Source organism: Ascaphus truei, chromosome 6, assembly GCF_040206685.1.
Source record: "Ascaphus truei isolate aAscTru1 chromosome 6, aAscTru1.hap1, whole genome shotgun sequence".
NCBI classification, from domain to species: Eukaryota; Metazoa; Chordata; class Amphibia; order Anura; family Ascaphidae; genus Ascaphus; species Ascaphus truei.
In genome coordinates, this window is record NC_134488.1 from 108,249,585 (window position 1) to 108,272,813 (window position 23,229).

Sequence of the window (23,229 nt, forward strand, 5' to 3'; positions counted from 1 at the left end):
GGGGATGACTGCTGCTTTCCTGGTCTCATTTCAGTGTAGAGCATCATGGCAATGTGGTCCTCATAAGACCTTTAAAAAAGAAACTTTGGGCTGACAGCCCCCAGACCTGCGGCGCAGAAGCCCCTCTCGCTATCAATCTGTGGTAGACGTAAACTCCTTTCCATTTTCTTGCTAATGCTGCTGGACATTGTAGATCTTGTATTGTACGTATAAGGTTCTTGGGCACTGAGCAAAATGACTACTACAGTATTTCCTTCATAGGAAATCGCAGTTTTGACTCCATGCGCATACGGGAGCGCTATGGAGAATCTCTAAAGAATCACAATACTCTTTACATTTCTGTGATTTCTGAAACAGTCCCTCATCCTAAGTTTACAGCGTATGACGTTTCTGGCAGTGATTTGTCAATATAATATTCAGACTCCGTAAAGTGGTGTGTACACTAGCAACACTAGAGATAAAAAGATGAAAATAGTTTTCCTCATTGGCGCTGATAAAGTATACGACACTCACACAGAATGCAAACGTTTACACTCAGACTTTACTTAAGGGGTGGGCAACTCCAGTCATCAAGGGCCACCAAAAGGTCAGGTTTAAAGGATATACCAGTGTAGCCTGGACTGGTTTTCTGGCTACCAGTCTACCCTCCTGGCAGTAAGCCCTGGTAAGAGAAGGCTGCCAGTAGTAATTATGGGGTTTCCCCCACTCATTGCAGTGTCTTTGAATGACAATGGGAGGCGGTATCCCTAGGCCTGAGTATACCCAATCGGGGGGTCAGACCTAGTGCCCTCCTCCTGGTGATACTTAAGGGGATTGCCGTCAAAACTCGGAGGTGTTCCTCTCCCCGCTGAGAGAGGCAGGTCACACAGCAGAGTGTCTGAGATGGGGGCCTTCTCTGTTCCTCTTCCCCTTGGAGGAGAGTGAGTGTGGACCTTTCCCCTGCCTCTGCTAGAGTGGCAGTGAAGAGCTAGGACAGCTGCAGGGGCCCTGAACTGTAGTGATTGTCCAGGGACCATCATCCAGCTGGTAAGTGACCTGAGAGACTGTAATTAGGCAGACCACTGCCATGCTGTGAGTGCTGACCCAATACAGCCGTTCCTGTTTTCATATACCTTCTGCCTGGTGTGTGATCTTACTGGGAGGAGAGGGAGTAATTATTCTGTATTGTATTGTATGTCTTTATTTATATAGCGCCAAAAGTGTACTCAGCGCTTCAAAAAGAATACAGTACATGGAATTTTAAAAATACAATAAGTGCAGCAAAAATCAGACAATGGGAAAGAAAATCCCTGTCCTAAAGAGCTTACAATCTAAGAGGTTTGAGGGGAAACTCACAGAGACAGCAGGTGAGGGAATAAGTGCTGTAGATGGGTGTGCTTGGCCACAATGGGTGGTACAAGTGACTGTGGGACAATAGCCATGAGTGCAGGCTATTGGGGTGCTTGATTTGTGGGGCAAGTTTTCAGGTTAGTCAGTGTTAAATGAAAAGGTTAACACCATTTACAGGGGAAGAGATGGCAGGGAGCCGTGGGTGAGATCAGGTGTGTATGTCTGGCTTCAGGCTTAGGGGAGATCCCCAGCAGCAGGAAGGAGTAGATAGAGGGTGTGAATAGATGATTTGTGTGGGTGTTTTTAATTGAGGGTTGTTGGGAGAGAGGTGCATAAATAATGGTGCATTGGGGAGTGGGGAAGTTGGAGAGAACAGGGACATTCACCAAGGAGTGAGGAAACACTAAACAGAAAATGCAATAAGGAGGGTATAGTGAGATACAGGAGGAGAGACTTCCCAGTTATTGGAGGACAGGAAGAGTACAAAGAATCACAGCTTTTAGAAAGTAAAGTTCTCACAGTTGTAAAGTTGTTGTTCAGAGTCCAGATCTTCCTCAAATCTTCACCTCCAATTTCAACTCCAAGATTAACTCCACACACTTAAACGTTACACTTTGATGTTACACACAGCCATATGGCTCACAGCCACACTGTAGGAGATCGCCTCCATTCATCCGGAGCCTACAGCAGATGGAGGCGCTGCACTGCTAAAGAACCATGTGGGTAATGTACCCCAGAAACCTGATCCTGTGTCCCCATACCACCGGTGGACAGCTCAGCCCTTCTGTTAGCAGCAGGTATCATGCACCACAAACGCAGTAATGGCCAAATCTCCCACTGGGTGGGGGAAACACGGTTACACCAGCTCCAGCACAGGTGGCTCAATCAGTGGCTCAGTCAAAGCAACTGATTGAGCCACCTGTGCTGAAGCTGAGATATCCTTAAAACCTGACCTGTTGAGTGGTCTTGAGGACTGGAGTTGAGCCCCCTGCCTTATAGCTCGGCATCACCTAGTAAATATGGCCCAGCATGCTGCTTTTTAAAACATTTTCATAAACGTAGCTAATTTTATAGTCTCCAGTGCCGCTGCCTCCTGACCGCAGTAGTTCATGGTACTGGAGGAGTAACGCTGCGGCGAGTCCTATTCGGAAGCATGGATCCCGTCCAGCGTGACTGCGGCTCTCCTGGTCTCCGGCACCGCAGACTTTTTGGTTGTTGTTGCTACATCTGTACATTGCCTGATAGTGCCAATAATACTGCATGGGAAACCAGAAGGGGAGTTTTCTCTTACTTTAATTTACCTGGGCGCAAAACGAAGCAAATAGAGAAGCAGGTCAGCACTTGCACTGCGTTCCTTTTTGCTCCAGTTTAGCACCAAGAAACACTTGATAAATAACCCTCCAAACAAATAAAGGAGGTCACTGCTTAAGTCACAAAAATAGCACATTTTGGTATTGTAAGCTGCTTTGTTAAAACACATTTAACCCCTTTAGTGCTTGCAACGAGTCAAAGGGGAGGCTATGTTTGGAAGTAAGACTTTGCTTTATAGTCAGAGTATATTGCTAATCTTGTTTCCTTCACCCTAGCCCTGTGTGGCTCCTTCCCCGTGGCGGGGTCATTACTATGTCAACTCTTGTCAAAGGACGGATAAATCAACTACAATGCAGCCTGTGCTGTTGATGGAAGATTTTACATTAGTTACAATAATGAAATAAATAAAGTTATAATAGATAGATATTGGTGTGGGAAGAAGTGTTAAGACCCAGTTTGGCCCCATTGCCGTCAGCATGGCCTGCAACTATTGGTTTGCAAAAAAACAAAACAAAAAGCATTTTAATGTAAAAGTGCTGATTATCACTGGGACTCCGTTGATGTCTAAGGCCACGTCCATAGAAGGACAAGCCGCGCTGAGCGGTGCGGACGCTCCGCACTGAGGCCCGGCATCCTCAATGAGGAAAACATCCAATCAGCGCGAAGCAGCGTCAACGTTACGGCGCCGTGACGTTGATGTCGGTACGTCGCGGGCGATTGGCCCAGCGACGTCACTGCCCCGCCTCCCTCAGCCTCCCCCTGCCTCCCGATCGCGCCCACTGGCTCGCCTGCTGAAGCCTGTGCGATTTCATGCCTCAGCGTCAGCGCAGTTCAGCACTGCTCCCTGTAGGGGCTCAGTGCTGAGCGGGAGCGCGCCTCAGCGCGCCTCTGCCAGCAAGCAGTAAGCATGGCTATGGCCTAAGGCTGGGGCCATAGAGGGGGTAGCAGGGCTGATTTCATGCGTGATTTCATGCCCATGCAGGCGAGCCAGCGGGCGCGATCGGGAGGCGGGGGGAGACTGAGGGAGGCGGGGCAGTGACGTCGCTGGGCCAATCGCCCGCGACACACTGACGTCAACGTCACAGCACCGACGTCACGGCGCTGTGACGTTGACGCTGCTTCGCGCTGATTGGATGTTTTCAGCCGACAGCGCGCTGAAAAAGTTTGGCTGTCGGCTGAAAAATCCAGCGCCTCAGCACGCCTGCGGACACTCGCGTGAGCCCCCTCTAAAGACATCCTCATGGAGGATGCAGGGGCTCAGCGCGGAGCGCTCGCACGGCTCAGCGCTGCTTGTCCTTCTATGGACTCAGCCTAAGGCTTTGTCCCCGCTGGCGCTGAGCTTGCTCATGCTTGAAGAGCTCTCCAAGTATGAGCGCGGGTTGTCTTTTAAAATTTTGCAAGTGCTCGCGGGGGGGAGGGGGGTGAATGCAGGGGAAGCTAAGCGCGCTTGTAAGTCAGAAAAATTTGTTTATGTGAGCACCGGAGAGCGTGTGTGCACCGTGCGAGCAGGGACTTGCATATATATTTATATGCAAGTCACCTTGTCAGGCGCCGCCCGCTCAGCGAGCTCAGCGCTAGCGGGGACGCAGCCTAAGGCCTGGGACATAGTGCCTTTAAACAGTGCTGAGGCTCATTGAAAGTGGTGCTTTCCCTGGCCTTATTATAACACAGCGCGCCATCAGGGGGCGGGCCGGGGGCGGGCCAGTGACGTCATGGTGCTGGTTCGCTCTCATTGGGTGAACTGCTCACGTGACCGGCCCTGTGCTCCGGCAAGCGGGGAAATTTCAAAACTCCGTCAGACACACGCTTCCCCAAGCGTGCTGACGAAGTGCGCGAGCCCCTGCTAAAGCCGCTCTTATTGCGGCTGCAGGGGCTCAGTGCCGAGCAGCAGCACGGCTCAGTTATGCGCTGACCATGTCCCAGGCCTAAGATGCTGATGGCAAAAAGCAGTGAGACCGACTCCAATTAACCGAGACTCACAGAGTACCAGTAAGAATTGACATGTCTGATTTATAACCTTGCTATACATTGTGTATGAGTATGATCATTTATTCACCCGCCATAACCATACTGACATAAATATAAAGATACCAGCAACCATACATTGTTGCCATTAGCTTGTCTGGTAGTTGGAGGGATTGCAGCTGTAGGAGGTGGTGTTAGCAGACTCTCTCTGGCTGATGCAACTTCCCTTGCCCCTGTCTGCAGAATATAGTTAAGCACGTGTGTGTGTGTGTCTTCTCTCTGCAAGGACTGAATAGGTGAGACCCGGGTACTTATTGCAGCTGCTTGGTATATTCTATGAGTAAGAATACGGTGAGTACATTGCCTTATTGTTTGATGCTGTGTTCACGTGGAGAGTGGAGTACTACTTATCCTGCCATAGTCTGGAAGAGATGCTGTCCTTACTACACTATGGTAGACTGTACAATTACTGTAGGTGCAGATGTAAATAAAGGTGTATTTTTTTTTTCTTTTACCATTGATATCTGCATTGCTGAATATTGCAAAGTAGATGAAGTTAAAAAAAAAAGACACGTGTCCATCAACTTCAACCTATGTTAAATGTAACTGGCTGGGGCTCTCACCTTTAAATATACATTGATAAAGAGGAAGGCTTATTACGGTATGCATCATAATGGGAGTTTTGAGGACTGACGTGGCAGTGAAGTGTATTTGTACGTAGGCTTGGCAGTGTACACAGCTCCATTCTGCAGTCCTATATAATAATGTTTAACCCAGGAGTAGAAAGTCACTGAAATAAGCCAGTAATGGGTTAACTGCCCTACGAAATATACACTCGTGTTGATATGTAAAGACAGCAATGGCATTCTGCGTGTCTTACTGTAAATAACGTTATTACGGCTGTTACTAGCAATAATAATACTAATAGATTTAGATGTATCTGTACCGTGTTAGCCGAGCTTTAATAATCAAGAATGAATAGATATATATATAATTGTGGGGGGGGGGGGGGGGGGGGGGGTGTTGCAAGGCGCTCTTGCACTTATTGCTTGTATATGACTGACGTGTATAATAAATACAGGGACATATAATACAAAGTTACACATTCATGTGAAGGGCACAAGACATGACAGCAAACTGCTTGCTGAGTGCCTTGGCACAATCTACGTCATGCATTTGTGGGCAGTCTACGGGGTGACACGTCCTTGGTGTGCTGTGAAGCTGCAGTTCCACTTAACCAAGATAACATGATCCGTGATATGCTTAGTCTGTTAAATCTTGGGGATTTATGTCTTCTATTTTTTTTAAATGCACTAAACACTAGTATAATAATTAGGGGTGTTGCCAAAAAGCACAGGCTTACAATTTCAGTATGTTTCTGCGTGTAGGCTATGCATATCCGTGTGTTATCAGGTGTATACTGTATATCCATCAGTATATGTTAGTAAATGAGTGCAGTGGGGTTTAGGTGGTGGCATTAGGGGGTGAATACCTAGACATGGCAGAGGGCACAATTAAAATTGGTGCTTACAAAATATTCACCCTCTTTGGCTCTCCTGATTTTATTAATATAATTTAATTTAAAGCAGAAAGAAGGGTATTCAGCGCTCGTGCTGCAGAAATAAAGATGGAAAATCCCTTTGCTGCACGTGCATGGAGCGTCTCCCCAAATGCTCCCACTTCAAGGTGACCCCCCCTAAAAAGGGGGGAGGACACCCTGAAAAACAGAAAAGAAAAAATGCACAGATGCGCACCAGGGATTAGATAGATCGTGGTGCGAAACGCGTAGGGGTCACGACAGGTCATCCTGCGCGTGTTTGCTGAGAGGCTGAGACGGAGCCTGCCTGAGGCACAAGTGGCGTTTTTCAACTTCTGCGGTGCCGCGATCCGGATCCCATGCGGTCATCCGTGGACCCCCACTTCTGCCCCAGTGTGAGTGTTCGTTTCCCCCTGTCAGCGGTATGATAGTCCTCTAGGGCGGTTTTAATTTGAATCACCTTGGATTGTCGCTATTTTCTCTGTTTTTTTTACATTGATTATATATTTTTTAGTGTACTGTGTGTGTTTTACTGTTTAGGGTTTCGATTTTTCAGAGTCCATATGTATGGTCACTGTATCTGGGCAGTTTAACACTTTTAGCTGAGGAGGGGTTGGATCCTCTCAGTTTTATATGTGTATTTTTATTAATAAATAACATTTATCTAATCACTGGTGCGCATCTGTGCATTTTTTCTTTTTTATAATTTAATTTAAAATGCTAATCTGCTCTACCCTCAACACAAGAAAAAAAAAAAGTCTCCTGTCTTTTTTTTTACCATTGAAAAAATCTTTTTGCTGCAGTTTTTAACAATCTCACCCTTTTTAAAATTACGCAGTGATCCGGGGCTGAACTGTTTCAAAATCAGGAAAGGTCCCACCTTCTAACTTTTGAATGAGTCACTTAAAGATGGGTTTCCACCTACAATTGTATGTCTTAATTGGTGGGAAGCAGGCGGTCTCCGGACCTGAACCGTGTTAATTTCAGCTCCGGGGAAGCCCTGCCTGGCTCCAGAGATACATACACCAGTAGGGGTTGCCGTTATCATGCCCTGCTGGAAAAACAAAATGGAGGTTTAAATACTCCACGGCACGTGAGCCAACAGGAAACCGCATCATCATCAGTCGCGGCTTCCTCTTGGCCGACGTGCTGCCGGAGATTTAAGAACCAGGAAGTAACTGGCAGCATCTACAGAGGTATGTATCTTGGGAACCAGGGGGTCTCTGTAGATGAAATTAACGCGGTTCAGCTCCGCAGACCCCCTGCTTCATAAACCTTTTTAAATATAATAATAAACTCAATTGCTCAGCATATTGACCTGCGCTGTGAAACCCCCGGGTAGCCTGCGCTCTGCTGTCATTCACTCTCCCGAAGACTACAGGTTGCCGTGGTAACGACTGATGCTAGTGAAAGATGCAGTGCGTCCTTCGAGCGCGCGATGACGTCACCCGTCTCCGTAAGCCCTTTGCGAAAGTTGTCATTTGAGTCTCTTGCTACAGGGGGAGTGACGGCAGGGAAGGGGGAAGGCAGAGGGGCAGAGATGAGCAAGGGGGAAGGCAGAGGGGCGTGACACGGGGAGGAGTTGTAATTTCTGTTTGTATGCTGAATTTACTTTACTTTTACTTAAAAAAATTACGGGAGAATTTACTATTTTAAAGTTGTTCATATAGTGTGTTTCACTTGACAGACACAAACAATCAGGGCCGCCAACAGAAATCATGGGGCCCAGGACAAATGAAAGGAGCAGGCCCCCCCCAAAACTCATAGTGTACCTACCACGTAAACATTTTTTTTAGCGCGCAACTTTTACTTAACCCCCCAATACATAGAAAAATACACCCCCAACCCCCCAATACATATACAAATATACCCCAACCCCCCAATACATCTAAAAAATACCCCAACACCCCAAATACATATATAAAATACACCCCCAATACATATAAAAATCAGGCTTACCTTGGGGATGATCGCAGGTCAGGCTGCAGGGGGGGTGGGTGCTGCTGGGGGCTGTGACTGCAGGGGCTGGCGGTGCTGCGGGGGCCGGTGGCTGCGGTGCTGCGGGGGCCCGGCAGGGGGGGGGGGTAGCGGGGGCCCGGCAGGGGGGGGGGTAGCGGGGGCCCGGCAGGGGGGGGGGGTAGCGGGGGCCCGGCAGCAGGTCAAGCAGTTGCTGTCGGCCCTGCCCTGCTGCAGGCACTTGTCTGTCCCTCTCTGGCTGCTCACGCGCCGGGCCTCCCTCTGACGCCGGCGTGCTGGAAGTTTAGCCCAGCTGACTTCCGCTATCTGATTGGTTTACAGCCTGTCACATGGTGAGACCGCTGCTGTAAAAATCAAATTCTACTGACTACAGAGATTCAGGTCGCTCCGTCGCGCCTACTATAAGCGCCTGCTACAGATTCAATGCATTTGTTTTGACGCAACGTCGCCGGCACTATAAGCGCAGCCTAAGAAATGCACATTCCTGGCTTTAGAACTGAGTTTGTTGTTGTACATGTAAATAATAGGTTACATCTCATTAAATTGTGGCATCCACCTCTTATGTCGGACTATAACTATGAATAATTAATCTCCTTCATCTTCCTCTATTGTTATGGGTACACTTACTTATCAATACACAGCATAATAAATGTATCTGCTGGAAGAAATTACAATTAGATATTTAATATCCATTTTGACAAGCCAAATTGATGTTGCATGTGAGGTTTATATCAATGTTTTTTCAGCCGTCTGATTCGGGCCCTTCCATCTGAAGTGGGACTCCAGATAACCAACTTTGGTTGCGAGAACTATATATGGCCAAACATCACTGTGAAAGTTGCACACTCTGGCAGCACTCTATGTTATTACATAATATTGGCATATGATTGCACACTAGCATCCACAGTGACATTGCGCATTGGGTTGGCCGGGCTGTATCTAAAATTACGGCTTCACAAATAAAACATTGCAGGGAACAACTGCCCATTGGAGACGAAGTAAAAAATAAACAGTGGAAATAAGTATCCACTTCTGTCTAGTCCAGTGGTAGCCAACTCCAGTCCTCAAGAGCTTCCAACAGGCCAGGTTTTCTCGACATCCCTGCTTCAGCACAGGTGGCTCAGTCTTTCATTGCACCACCTCTGCTGAAGCAGGAATACCCTGAAAGCCTGACCTGTTGGTGGCCCTTGACTGGAGTTGGCGGCCCTTGGTCTTGTCTCTTAATCTTACATTTTGAAGTATTTTCCATCTGCATATGACAGTTCACATTATTGTACCCAATACATACTTAAAGCTACACACCAAGCAATATCCTACATGTGTTTTTTTTTATCAGTTCTGTACTATGAGAAAATACTTGTAGCATTTAAAAAACCTTTTTTTTAAAAACTACTCTGATCTTTTGAATGTATTATAATGTAACAAGCCTTTTTTGTTTCTATAGCAACCATTTCCAAAGTCACAGATACTGAGACAATACTACTCTGCAGCCATTTAGTGAACCCCCGAGCCAAATCTTCACCGATCGATCGGCAACTCCGCTAATTACTTATAATTGTGTGGATTGTACTGATGCACATACAGACGAGACAACGAGTATCCTAAGGCTTGCCTTAAACTAGCCCGGTTACATGCTGGGTACATGCTGGGTGTAACCTGGCTAGTTTAAGGCAAGTTTAGTGCATTTCTGCATTGACTAATGACCCATCGGATTAACACAGCAGGGGTCCCTGGCAGTCCCATTTCAGTTTGAATGGGACTGCCAGGGACCCCGCTTTTAATCTGATGGGCCATTAGTCAATGCAGAAATGCCTTAAACTTGCCTTAAACACGACCCAGCATGTACCTGGGTCTTTTTGGCGATTGCCACTGGTTTGTGTTAGAATAACCGTCGGCACTACAGTATTAAAGGGGGGGGGGGGGGAAGCCGTCAGCTTGGACTGCTGCTTTAAGATGGCCGTAGTATAGTGTCATTTTAGCATGTGGGGTAGCATTGAGCCTTGGATATAACGCGCCTCTTAAAAGAAAACATTACAATGAATTAACAATTTATAACCAGTGTTTACAAGGAAATTAGAAAGATCATTAAACTAAATGAAATCCCAGAGAATGCTAGAAAGGAAACCGTTCCTGGCTCCCTCATATAATCTCTCACAGTACGAGGCTGGTTTATTCACTAACAAGGATGGCCTACTAGCATGAAATACTAATTGCTATCCAAACGGATTCATTGTTGCCCAAGACTTGGCCTGTTCAATTAGGAACTGGTGAAGTATTTTGAATTGCTGATTGAAACTGCTTGGCGCCAACGCCCGAACTTGAGAAAATCCCTCTCTTTAGAGTTGCTGGGTTTGTGCCATTTGAATACAGGATCCGCCGCCTGTGATCTGGACTCATTCCACTTTACCATGGACTGTCCTTGCTGTATAGTGCAGGGGTGCCCAAAATTGGGGGACGTGCAAGATTTTTCGGGGGGGGGGTTGCAAAGGTCCTGTGCTCCCCCAAAGCAGGTAAATTAAATGCCGCGGGTCACGGGACCCCGAGCGTCATTTGATGTCGCATCAAGGTACGTTGGGGGGGGGGGGGGGGGACGAGCACTGGAGGAGGCAAAGGGGCGCAGCAGCATAAGTTTGCGCTCCCCTGCTCTAGTGAATCTCTTATTCCTCCTACTTGAATGGTGGGCCTGCCTCTGGCAAGTTATTTCTTTGCACAGGTGCAGACGGGACTCTGAAGACATTAGTTGAATATGCTGTGAAGCGGTTTCCCCATGCTGCAGAACATTTGAATCGTATTAATTCTGAATGGTGCTAAAATCTTCTCCCGCACAGGGGAAGACTGCTTCACAGCATATTGAATTGGGCTAGTATTTGTTTTTTGCTGTGAATTTCTATTCCGCTTGCTTGGGAAGATTTGACTTCCGTTCCAGATCATAGGAAAGACGGCTTCTTATAGCATATTAAATAGGGGCCAAAAAAATCCGCTGGAAATGGGGAGCGAGGCGAATGGTATATGGCTCAGCACAAGAGTTGGTGTTATGGAAAATCCCCTCTGTCACATTCAGGTGACTGCTGGTTTCACAAGGGACAGGATTCCTATGTAGCATTTGTGTTCTAAAGTATTTTTGTAAGTACAGTATGACCTTTCAATGTGCTGCAGGGAACAGGTTGCAATTCCTAATATATCTCTGGCCGTATAAATGAACAGAAGCAGAGAAGAATCAGGCCTGTGAACATATAGGAGCTGAAGGGATATGGCAAGAAATTGGAGAAGAGGTATAGAGGGTCCCAGAGGAGTACATGGTGTCCATGGAGAAATCTTGCAATTACTTCTTATTTTATAGGACGGAGAAATAGATTTAATCAGTAGGGGGGGGGGGGATCACTGGGATTAGTCTGGTTTCTATTCTGTATGCTGTGAAAATGTCTTCCCAATGATAGAGAGGAGTTGAGCTCTATTCAAATAGAGGAGGCTAAAATCCCTAGCAGGAGGATGGCGTTTCACAGTATGTGGAGAAGAGGGAGTGAGAAGCAGCTTGTTGCTGTGTTGTGTAAATACTTATGTGGAGAGTCTGGAGGCCGTTAATTGATATTTACAGTAACCGTGGTGGGAAACAAGGGTGCGAGAGTGTGAGAAAGGTGGGCACGTACTTTTGCTCTCCGATTTTATAATCCCATTCTTATTCATAATACAGCGAATTGTCATAAGTAACAACTAGCACCCACACTCCCAACCCCTATCCTTGAAGTGCTCTGGGATGAGGAACGTAATGGGCCCTGGAGAGATGGAGAGATCAAGAGTTAATTCTTGAATGTGCTGGGATGTGTATATATATATATACACCTGCTGGGAAATTACATCTTTTAGAATCTCTGCTTTCAACCATTGAAGTATCAACGCATTGATTTTGACTGAGGCAGCCTATACGGGCAATGGTAATAATTATAGAGCACAATTATTTTGTGTTTAATGATTCATTTGATATATTGCATATGGTTTACACAGTCTTATTGATACATCGAGGGTTGCCTACTAAACCGAGGTTAGTGGGACATGTGCATCCAGTTCAGTCTTTGAGGTTATTTTTTCTTAACAGAATAATTGAATTAACCTGCCCTGCTCAATTGGATCCTCTTGGAAATATCAACGGCAATCTTAACCCATCCATTCTCTTTCTTGAATGATATGAAACATGCCCACTAATTCCACAACTAGTTGAGAAAGTAGTTCTAGTTCTCAAAACAGAATTGGGTCTAGTTGCTGGTTCTAACCTGGAGACAAAACTGCATGGTGTTTCCAAATAATGCAGGAGCTGAAAGGGTTTCATTATTGAAGAGTTACCAGAAGCAACTTGCAAAGGGGTGTGAGGCACACACCTCCTAAGGAATGGATCTGAGTGGTTCGGACTTGAGGAGGGAGGGACCAGGGTTGAGACAGCGATGGGAAAGAAGTAAAGTAGGAGGGAGGGGTAAGATATTTTGGCAAAGGCGTTTTAACCCCGAAACATGGCTGATTCCTCAAACACAGCCTACTTTCTGTTTGTGGACCTTATTAAATCCCTCTCCACAGGAGGAAGCTGCATTGCTGACGTAGCTAAGAACATTTAAGGGAAATGACAAACTATTAGCAGTAATCATTGCATTGTCTCTAACCCTATACTTGCAGCAGAACAGTGATAACAATAACATAGTGCTTCACAATTACAATATAGTGCATGGTAGCAGCATTGTTCATAGTATTTTTACAGATCCAGTCCCTGCCCAGATGAGCTTACAATCTATGTTTTTGGTGTCTCAGGCACAGGGAGATAAAGTGACTTGCCCAAGTTCACACGGAGCTGACACCAGGAATTGAACCAAGTTCCCCTGATTCAAACTCGGTGTGATTGTTTTCACGGCCAATGCCTAAACTCGCTGATGGAGTAATCTTGATACCCTGACAACCAAGACCTATGCCAAACTAGGGGTACTTTACAGGAACAAATCCTCCCTGGTCAGAAAGCGTATTGCACAGCAGATGCTAATGCCAATTATTGACTATGGAGACATAGTATATGGCTCGGCTCCTCAAACCCACCTTAGCAAACTTGACACCCTCTACAATTCAATTTGTCGTTTTGTTCTCCAATGCAACTACAACACACATCACTGCAAAATGCTCAAAGAACTAGATTGGTCATCACTAGAGTCTAGGCGCAAAGTTCACCTTTCCTGTCTCACCCTCAAATACTTTCTGGGCAAGCTACCCAGCTACCTGAACAAGCTCCTCACCCCTACCACATGCAGTACATATCACCTGAGATCAGACTCCAAAAGACTATTCATGGTCCCAAGACTCAACAAAGTGTCCGGATGTTCCTCCTTCTCCTTCCGTGCACCCCAAAACTGAAACCACCTACCAGAGACTCTCATATCCACCACCAGCTTATGTTCTTTCAAATCTAAGGCTGTCTCACACTTTAATCTGGTCTGTAACTGTTTCATACGCTCATAATATATATTTTCTTTAACTGTGCACGCAATGTCTTGTATATACTGTAATGTATACCTTGTTCATTTATGTAACTATTTGTAACCATGTATTATTTTGTTTTACTCTGTGCCCAGGACATACTTGAAAACGAGAGGTACCTCTCAATGTATTACTTCCTGGTAAAATATTTTATAAATAAATAAATAAATCTGTAAAATGTAGCAGCTAATCAAACATGCTGTATTACAATATTATAGGACTAAACGTAAGGATTCTGAATCAGTGATTTTTAAATTTGGGACAACCCTCTATCTACGTCCTACCAAGAGAGACGGAGTTAAATTTAAGACGGAGGATTAGAGTTCCCCTGAGTCCTGTTATTTGGGTTAGTTAAAACTCTTGCCTTGTTTATACAACCAGTCACAGAATTGTTACCTGTACCTGGGGACCAAAGACTGGAACATGGATCAATCTGCGATAACGGGGTTTGCTTTACTTTGTTGGCCATCATAATATTTTATTATCCACTCCCAATTGACTGAGACTTCATAAAAACTGCTCTGTCGCATTTATAGTTTTCCATAGCTAAAAGGATTGGGAAAAGCTGTGAAAGTCCCAACGCTCACATTGTCCCGCGCTTCCCCCGAACGCATTTAAATTTAATGCTGGGGGAGCGTGCAAGGTCTCTCTAAATTGACTTACCTTGACTTCCAGCGACATGTCTCTGGCAACCTGGCCAGAAACAAGAAAGGGGGGGGGGAATCCGGCAGGGGAGCGCAGACTTAAAAGTTTGCGCACCCCTGCGTGTAGACTATGTTGGAGCAATTATGAATCCCCATTTGTCTCTTGGTTAGGGCAGCAACCAAATGCCAGCCGAAGGTAATACTGATTCTGGGCAATTGTTTTTTCAATTTTTGTAAATGTAATTTTCAGACCACGAGGACGCTACAGAACGGTGACACCTCCCTCATAGCATTGCCACGGAGCAGGGACCTAAGCTGGATCGCTGTCTTAGTGAAAAGAGAAACTCGGGCGCATAGAGCCATCAACTAGTAATCCTCTGAAATCGCAACGATGGGGCTAGAGAATAAATTGAGAGATATAGAGCAGGAGTGCGCAAATTGGGGGGCGCGGACTTCACCTACCTTTCCTGGGCGCAGCATCACCATGGCAATGCGGTGTATAATTACGCCACGGGGTCATGTAACGTGCTAGTGTTTGGCTATTTGACCAAACTATCACTTATCACCGCATAGTAATATTACACACTTGGCGCCACTTTTCTCTCTCTCTTTGGATCGCTATCTTAGGCCGCGTCCATGCTAGGGCGCGTGTGATGTTATGCGAGCCTGTCGTCCAAGCGATCTGTGGCCTGTGATCAACAGCGACAGGGAGCGTGCAGTTCCTTGTTACCGTTTTATTACCCTCCAAATGTCTCCAAACACCACTTTCTCACCCCACATTAGCTACAGTACATCTCTGTTGTTTATTTATTTTTCTTTCTTTTTCTGCTCTTCTAACCCCAGTTTTAGCCATAGATTCCTTTGTTAATCAGTATTACTGACCTGAGGAAGAGAGAACTCTGGAAAGCTTGTTCTATGACAAATTGTTATCCAATTAAAAAAGATGGTGCTGCAAATGACTATATAATACATAGCTTTAGTAGCCGTATTGGCTCAGCTAAAGAGTAGTTCTGTTGTTGCCTGTGATGCGTTTGAATGGACAAACAGCGTGTAAATGAGCACACGGTGTCTTCCTGACCTCTCCAGTCTCTTCTTTGTCTTATACTCTTTTTTTTTTTTTTTTTTTTAATGGCATGTTTTATTTAAAAGTGGACTTCTGCTGGATGAAGCATTCATTCTGAAAAGATGTAGATGTACTTGTTATCATTTCTTCTGTGTTGTATACATTTAAATTCTTTAGTAGCAATTACACCATTTTGTTCCCTCCCTCCCTCCCTTTTTTTTTTTTTTTTACAGGATGGGATCTAGGGTATCCCCCAGTGCCTGAACCCCACTTTTTTTCAGCTCCGAGAACCCCTGGGTTCACATGATACTTAGTAGTAAAATTACTGGTGTTACTCACTGTTTTTACCGGGGCTTTAAATGGGCCTCCAATGGATGATGTGGCGGCTCCCTATTGGCTCCCCAAGAGCTGAAAATAATTAGGTTCAGCTCTGGGGGACTCCCGCCCCCCCGTTCCACCCTCTAAAATGTAAAGTAAATGAGATGGGAAGATTGTTTAAGCCCTCAAACATGAATTACAATATGTATGTAGTGTATGGTATTTGTTCCACCCCTAGTCCTGTGTTTCAAAACTATGTTCTGCAATAAACTTATTTTTTGGGGGGGGGGGGGGGGTCTACATGAGATGGACTATATACATGGTACTGCTCAGTCCCTCTTACCTTTTCAGGGGTCTGGGTCGGTTTGGGCTGGGCATGGATATCTACATTAAATAATGATGGGCACCAGGAACTTGTATAGACCTTTATTCACAGCCGTTGATGATGCTCTACATACAACACATACTTCACTTCCGACATTAACTGGTGGCAAATGATATGGTTACTCTGGGCTTATTCCCGTTGGTTGCTCTCACTCCTACACTAGGGAGGTACTTAGGCTAATTTAGGCTTCATCCCCTTGGTAGCTGTCACTCATACCCTGGGAGAGATACTTAAACTTGTGTCCTTTATTTTTGGTTACATTGGCAATCTCTTGTATAGCATCCATCAATAAGTATATAAGTGACCCATCTCACGAGGGCCGCTGTGGTGGGAATGCACTCTGACTATTCACATTTCTCTGTTAAGAAATAGTTAGTGAATGGGATATCCAATCATTTCCTGATATACTAACTTTTTCCCCCTTTTTTTACAGGTGTATTTAAGAACTCTGGTACTTATTAGTAACGTCTAATAACTGGCCTTGGATTGACAAATACTCTCTGCTCTCCAGCAACCAATGGAAAAGACTCTCGACGACCTAGAAGGCAGTGCCACGGGGGAGTCCACCCTTGGTTTGCTACCTACTGAAACCACATCTCGCCCCACCTGGGGAAGTAAAGTGCAGTACCTTCTTGCTCAGGTCGGCTTCTCGGTTGGTCTTGGAAACGTGTGGAGGTTTCCTTACCTGTGTCATCAGAATGGAGGAGGTGAGGACAGGAGTTGGCCACTCCTGGCGGCCTTATGTGCTTGAATCCAGAAGACTAATTTACAAGAGGGGCACAGCTTTTTAGATACAAGACTTACAAGATATATTAAGTATGAAATGGATGGGAGATGCAAGTTTTAATCTAAAAGGAAGTGAAGCTGTAGGTTTATACATATAGAGATAACTTCATGCTCTTCCACTGAGCGCGCATAAGAGATCTGCAGTGACAATTAGCAATTCTATTCATCACGTTACTGTTCTCTATAAAGAATGAGATATACGCGATTATGTTTAGTCATGCTTTATATGCCTATATAGTTCCACGTGCAAATGTTTAAAGGGATCAGTTGGAACATGGGATATAAGAGGGTAGGTTCCTATATACAGTAGTAATTTTCCTAGCCTTTATTTTCTTGTCTTTTATACCAATTCACCACCTATTTTTATTATTATTATCGTTTATTTGGAAAGGGCCAAAATATTCGTGTAGCTCACAAACTACACTTCTACATATAACCCCTCTTTATTTTCCTTAGGCTGACTTCTATATGCTAAGGCAGGGGCCCAAGTTGTACTCCCCGTTATGGCGGGTGCATTTTCACTAGCTAAGCATGTTGCCGAAGGTCGGATAATAGGACACGATGCCTGGCTATTAATAACCAAATAGTTTTTATAATCAAACACTTACAAAACACAGATATATAAACATAAATGTGATCCTCTGTGGGAGAATCATATTCATACAGTCACAATACTTGTACGGCACTGCGCAGTTGTGTGCCAATGTCTCAGAGTACCCACGACACCGTGTTATAAGGTGACAACACAATGTTAATCAGTGTTATACTGTAGCAGGCCTGTCCCTTCGCAAAGACTGTGGCACCCTTGTCTGTAATGAGAATTCTGTCTGTGTTTTCTCACAACTCCCTTAGTCTGGGAGGCTGCTGATCCACTTTCACCTCCACTCAGGGAGCCTGGGTGTTACCTACTCACCCAGCTCTGCTGAGTTGTCCTCCTCAGGGCCTGGTTATTAGGTCCTGGCAGCTCTCTGAGATAGGGGCTGCTCTGTCTAGGGTCTCTACAGCTCTGGTCACCTCAAGCTCCTCTCTCTTTACTCCTCCTTTCTTCTCTGCATTCCCTGGGTGCACTGACCTCTGATCCTTCTCACTGATTGGCTGTAATGTCATGTGTCCCTATCTCAGTTGTAGCCCTGCTCTCAGTCATTGGCTCATTACCAGCAGCACACACCAGAGAGGGGCCAGCCAGGGAGCAGCATACATACAAAACATATTACTAAGGTATCTCTCTGATCATCGATGCTATGTTTGGAGCAGTGAGAAACTCTATTATAGAGGACAGATCCCCACACTACAGTATATGGTTTCCTCACCTGTGCAGTCCCCAATCCGACTGATTTATTCTACCCCTTTCACATATGTCTCTCCTCTAATTGAATTACACCCAGGGTTGCCAGCTCTCCGGGTTTGACCTGGAGACTCCAGGTTTCGGGCACTTACCTCCCGGCTACAGGTTGCCGTCGCCAATCTCCGGGTGGTGGCAGGGTGTGGCGGCGTCTCCGTTATTCTCCTGCAATTTCCCCCCCCCCCCTCCCAACTGCAGTGAACATGGCTGCGCAGTGTCAAATGATGCCGCGTTGCCGTGGTAACCAGACGCTATGTGATGTCATGACAACGCATAGCCTCATGCCGTCATGTAGTGTCTGGTTACCACGGCAATGCAGCATCATTTGACACTGCGCAGCCATGTTCACTGCAGTTGGAAGGGGAATTGCAGCAGGATGCCGGGAGACGCCGCCCCACCACGCCCCACAAAGTAAGGGATTTCCCCCCCCCCCCCCCCCTCCGGGTTGTCCTTCAGTAGAAGGTGGCAACCCTGATTACACCCAAACTCAGTCTTTTGACAACTGATGTATTTATTAAAGCAGCAATCCAAGCCGTGGCTTTTTTTGGTGCATTGTATTGAAGCAGGGACCCCCTCCCTGCTTCCAGAGATACTCGCCTCCACTGGGGTGCCAGAAGCCACTCCGCTTGGCGGGTTCACGTTATGGCAACATTTCAAAGCTCCCGCACCCTGTGGGCCAATAGGAAGCTGTGATGTCATCCGATTCGGCTTCTTGTTGGCCCATGTGACGCGGGAGCTTTAACCCCCAGCTAGCTCAGCCGGAGCGGCTACCGGCAACCCCCTACGGAGGTATCCGGAAGCAGGGGGGACCCCAGAACTGACATTACCGGGGTTCACCTACAGGGACCCCCTGCTTCAAACCTGTGTTAAAAAGTAAAACGGCATGAAATTGCTTCTTTAAATATTGATAGGGTTTTCTAGAGTTACCTCTTATCTCCTAAACACGCACGTTCGGAAGATATGCTAAAGCTCCTTACACCCATGTTATCTCCCCATACCGCGCTTATCGAATCTCATCAAATAGGTGAGTCTCTCACACCTTATAAACACACCGTTGTTAACAAAGATTGTATTTACACACTGCTATACGTATCATGTTTTACCTTTCTTCCTTTCCCTTCCTCCTTGTCTGAATGTAATACCTTGTACACATCCCAAAGAGCTGACATTTTATTTTAAGGTTGCGGATTATAGTGAGGACTATGATTGTGACATCGGATTAAAGATTTCTAGACGTTCATATTTACCTGCCATTTTTATTTTTCTAGCATTTGTACAAATTGCTATAATGAACATATCATGAAACCGTACATAGTATTAGAATCTCCACGATTTGCAAAGAAAGCCTACATGATTTGTCTAGGAATTCATTAGGAATATCCCTCGGGTACGAACACCCTAAGCAGTCCAAGGGTTAAAAGCAGCATTCAGATGAATAAGTGATATCAGTTCTGGCAGAACTATCATTGTATAAAACATTGGGATCCCACGTTCTGCAAACCACAAAACCACAACTCTTTGCTTTCCAACGCTGCGTCCCTATGTAATAATTATGGGAACAGTCAACACAATTAGTCAATGCAACACTTGTGCCAGCCCCTCACTGTCATTCACATCGCAATCCTACACTTTCCCAATACTGCAGGGCCCTCTGCTGGCATACACCGTGATCCATTATTTTCCCATGTGTACTATCTCACTAATTCATTAAACCAGCGTTTCTCAACCAGGGTGCCGTGTCACCTAGGGGTGCCTCAGACTAACTTTAAGGGTGCCCTGTGGGAAAATTAATCGCAATGTAATTTTAGTGTATGAACCCAAACGCTGCAATGTTTTGCTGCCCCACTGGCAGCAAGGGAAATGATTGCTGATTTTAAAAAATGTTTGCATTTCATTTTGGGAAAAAACCCAAATGTATAAATTACCTTTGCAAACAGTAATTATGAGAACACTGAGAAATTACCCGGTACTCTGCTTACCCGGCGATTTTTCAGCTACCTGGAAATTACCCGGTACTCGGCTTACCCGGCGCTTTTTCTGCTACCCGGAATTTACTCGGACCCGGCAGCAGGGGGCTGGGACCGGCACCGGGTCGGAACCAACTCCGGGTAATTTCAGTGCAGCTGAAAATAGTTCAACACTTACCTGCAGCCAGCGACGGAAGGTGAGGAAGACCGCGGCGACATCTGGGAGCAGCAGCAGACGTCCTGGTGGCGGTGGCAGCAACAGGAGTCCGTGTTCAGCCGGCAGGAGCAGCAGGAACTGAGCAAACAGCTGATGCCTGTGTAAGCCGGGGAACCATGTGACCGGAGCGTTCCTATTGGACAGCCGGCTCCTCCAGAGATGTTGCCGTGGCCCTCCTCACCCTCCGCAGTGGTCTTCCTCACCTGCAGGTAAGTGCCTTCCGGGTAACCGGGTACCTGTCCCAGTAAATATTATTTTGCTCGGGTACCCGTTACCCGGTTTTAGAAAAATATAACACTAGTGAAAACTCAATGCTAGAACCTCTTAATCAGGGGAATAGAGGGTGAGTGGAAGGTGGCATAGATCTTTATGAAGTCCCACCCACGCTTATGATTCGTCAACAGGCATCCTATTACTCACAACCATATAAACATGTATGCTGTGTGAACACTGTTTCTCCACCTTGTTTCCCCCCCCCCAAATGTTTATTCATAGCCTATGTATATATGTATATTTGCTGAGGGACACCTGGGTCACCAACTAGTGGCAACCACTTCATAGCCCCTTCTAGCTTTACCTCTTAAACTTGGTTCTTATATCACAGTCTATGGTTTTATAGGATAGGCAGTCTATATATTCTTGTTTGTATTGTGATGGTTCCAAGCCATTTTGGCACTGAGGTAACTTCCTGTTTCTGTCTGGCAGGGGCCTTCCTCTTGCTGTACTTCCTGCTGCTGGTCATCATCGGAATCCCCCTCTTCTTCTTGGAACTGGCTGCAGGTCAGAGCATTCGCCAGGGCAGCATAGGGGTCTGGAAACACATCAGCCCTCGGCTGGCCGGCATTGGCTTTGCTAGCTGTATTGTGAGTACATTGTCCTCAAATGTCCTGATTTTATTTAGTCGTATTAATACTGATCTGTTTTCACACTCTCTCTGTGTGTGTGTGTGTGTGTGTGTGTGTGTGTGTATAGTATATATGCACAGTATGTGACCATCTTTGAACAAAGATGATATTCCAAGAGAGATTAAAATATCTAGATGACAACCAAAACTAAGATTGGAGGATGAAATTAGAAAATGTGTTGGAGCAACATGGAGAAGAGAGGCTGTGACCACAGTTCATCAAAGATCTTTGGGAGGCCTTCATCCAGCATTGGATCGACAAGGGCTGAAAATGGTGATGATTATGATATATATATATATTCTACGGTCTAGGGCGTTTGGCGCAACCAAAACCCAGCGGGACACTTTGCCGCGATGTTCGATCGTGCACCCGACCGCCACACGCCTGACCGGATAAGCCAGGTCTGCCAGACCTGACTGCCTGCTCCCACTACATATATATTTTGTGTGTGTGGTTCTTCAACACTTGTTCCAATTCTGGATAAAGGCCTCCCCAGTGATCTTCCATGCTCTGCTGTTGCAAGCCTCTCTTCAACACATTTTCTGATTTCTTCCTCCTATCTTACTTTTTGTCGTCATCTTGTTTTTTTTTTTTTTATCCCTTGGAATCCAGCCTAGTGCCACCTTTGTCCAACGATGATCATTTCCAAAAGAAATGTTCCTTTATAAGCAACAATGGCCCACCGCCATTTTAATTTCTTCACCCATGTGATGATGTCACAGACTTTTGTTTGTTTCTAAACTCACGTATTCATTTAACTGTCTCTTCGGGTAATACCCAGCATATGTGTCCCCATGCTTTTTTGAGTTGCCTGAAGCTTCTGAGTTGCCATCGAATTTTTTTGGTCCAAGATTCGCATCCGTACATAAGCACAGGCAGGATGCACGGTTTCTTCCAAATTTCCTCCAGTCTAACGTCATTCATTCACATATATCAATGTGTGAACACTATATCATAGATACATAGTAGGGTAGGTTGAGAAAAAGACATATGTCCATCAAGTTTAACCTATGTTTAATTTAAAAAAACCAGAGATACTCGTCCTTTATTTGTATTTTCAGTATATTGATCCAGATTAAGGCAAACAAAAATCTGCAGTAAAACATTATCCAATTATGTCTCATAAGGGGAAAAAAATCTAATTTCTCCCTGGATCAACATCCTTCCCATATTTACTTATTTGGTATATCCCTATATACCTTTCCTTTCTAAAAAGATGTCCAACCTTCTTTTTTTTTTGTTGAAGATATGTATTGTATCTGCCACCATGGGTAATGAATTCCACGTTGTAACTGCCATTACTGTAATGAAACCTTACCTTCAATCTCAAGCAATGAACCTGTGTCCTTTGTACTGAATAGTTCCCCTCAAAGCTCATTGTAGTGACCCTGAATATATTTGTATATACTGTAGTTATCATCTCCCCTCTCAGACGCCTCTTTTTTTTTTAACTTGTAGTTTTTATTATTTTTGAAAACACAGCAATGATACATCTTATAACCAGAACTGCGTCATGCGATATCAATATCTCATGTGCATCTTAGCTGTATGTAAACATTAATCGGAGTTTAACAGGGTGGTATAAACATGAAGATAAGCAGCAAATAATACATAATATATACTAAATAATAAAAAATATTGGAGGGGGGGGAGTTGAGGGGGGGGCCACGATCTCATTCAACACCCATGGGCCCTGGATTTGTCGGCTATTGTTGGTGTAGATCTATAGTAGTGTATTGCTTGTGTATATAGGTAATATCTGATGTTCCTCTAGGATTTAGTTAACTACCGCATCATAGGAGAACGCATTTACAAATTATTAAAGCAGTATTGTGGATCTCTCCACCCCTGGGATGTCTGTCTGGGCCAACCAAGGCGTCCAGACTTTTAGGAAATTTTCGCCAGTGTCATTAACTATACTCGTTAATTTTTCCATCTGGCTTACGTACCAAATTCTGTTCCGAATCTTGGGGAT

General features: G+C 45.4%; 1 protein-coding gene across 3 annotated transcripts in view; it reads left to right on the plus strand.

The window, feature by feature from the left end:
- The first annotated feature begins 4,799 nt into the window (after nt 1–4,799).
- The window catches only part of LOC142497633 (sodium-dependent neutral amino acid transporter B(0)AT2-like), a 34,829-nt gene continuing 16,399 nt past the window's right edge, over nt 4,800–23,229 (plus strand). Inside the window, exons 1-4 of one of the 3 annotated variants that reach the window (XM_075605695.1) lie at nt 4,800–4,956; nt 6,192–6,537; nt 16,471–16,744; nt 21,055–21,212. In XM_075605695.1, the coding sequence (XP_075461810.1) occupies nt 16,555–16,744; nt 21,055–21,212 (348 nt within the window). In that variant the 5' untranslated portion in view covers nt 4,800–4,956; nt 6,192–6,537; nt 16,471–16,554. The remainder of the gene's footprint in view (nt 4,957–6,191; nt 6,538–16,470; nt 16,745–21,054; nt 21,213–23,229) is intronic. The other 2 variants (XM_075605694.1, XM_075605697.1) reach the window with 2 other exon arrangements.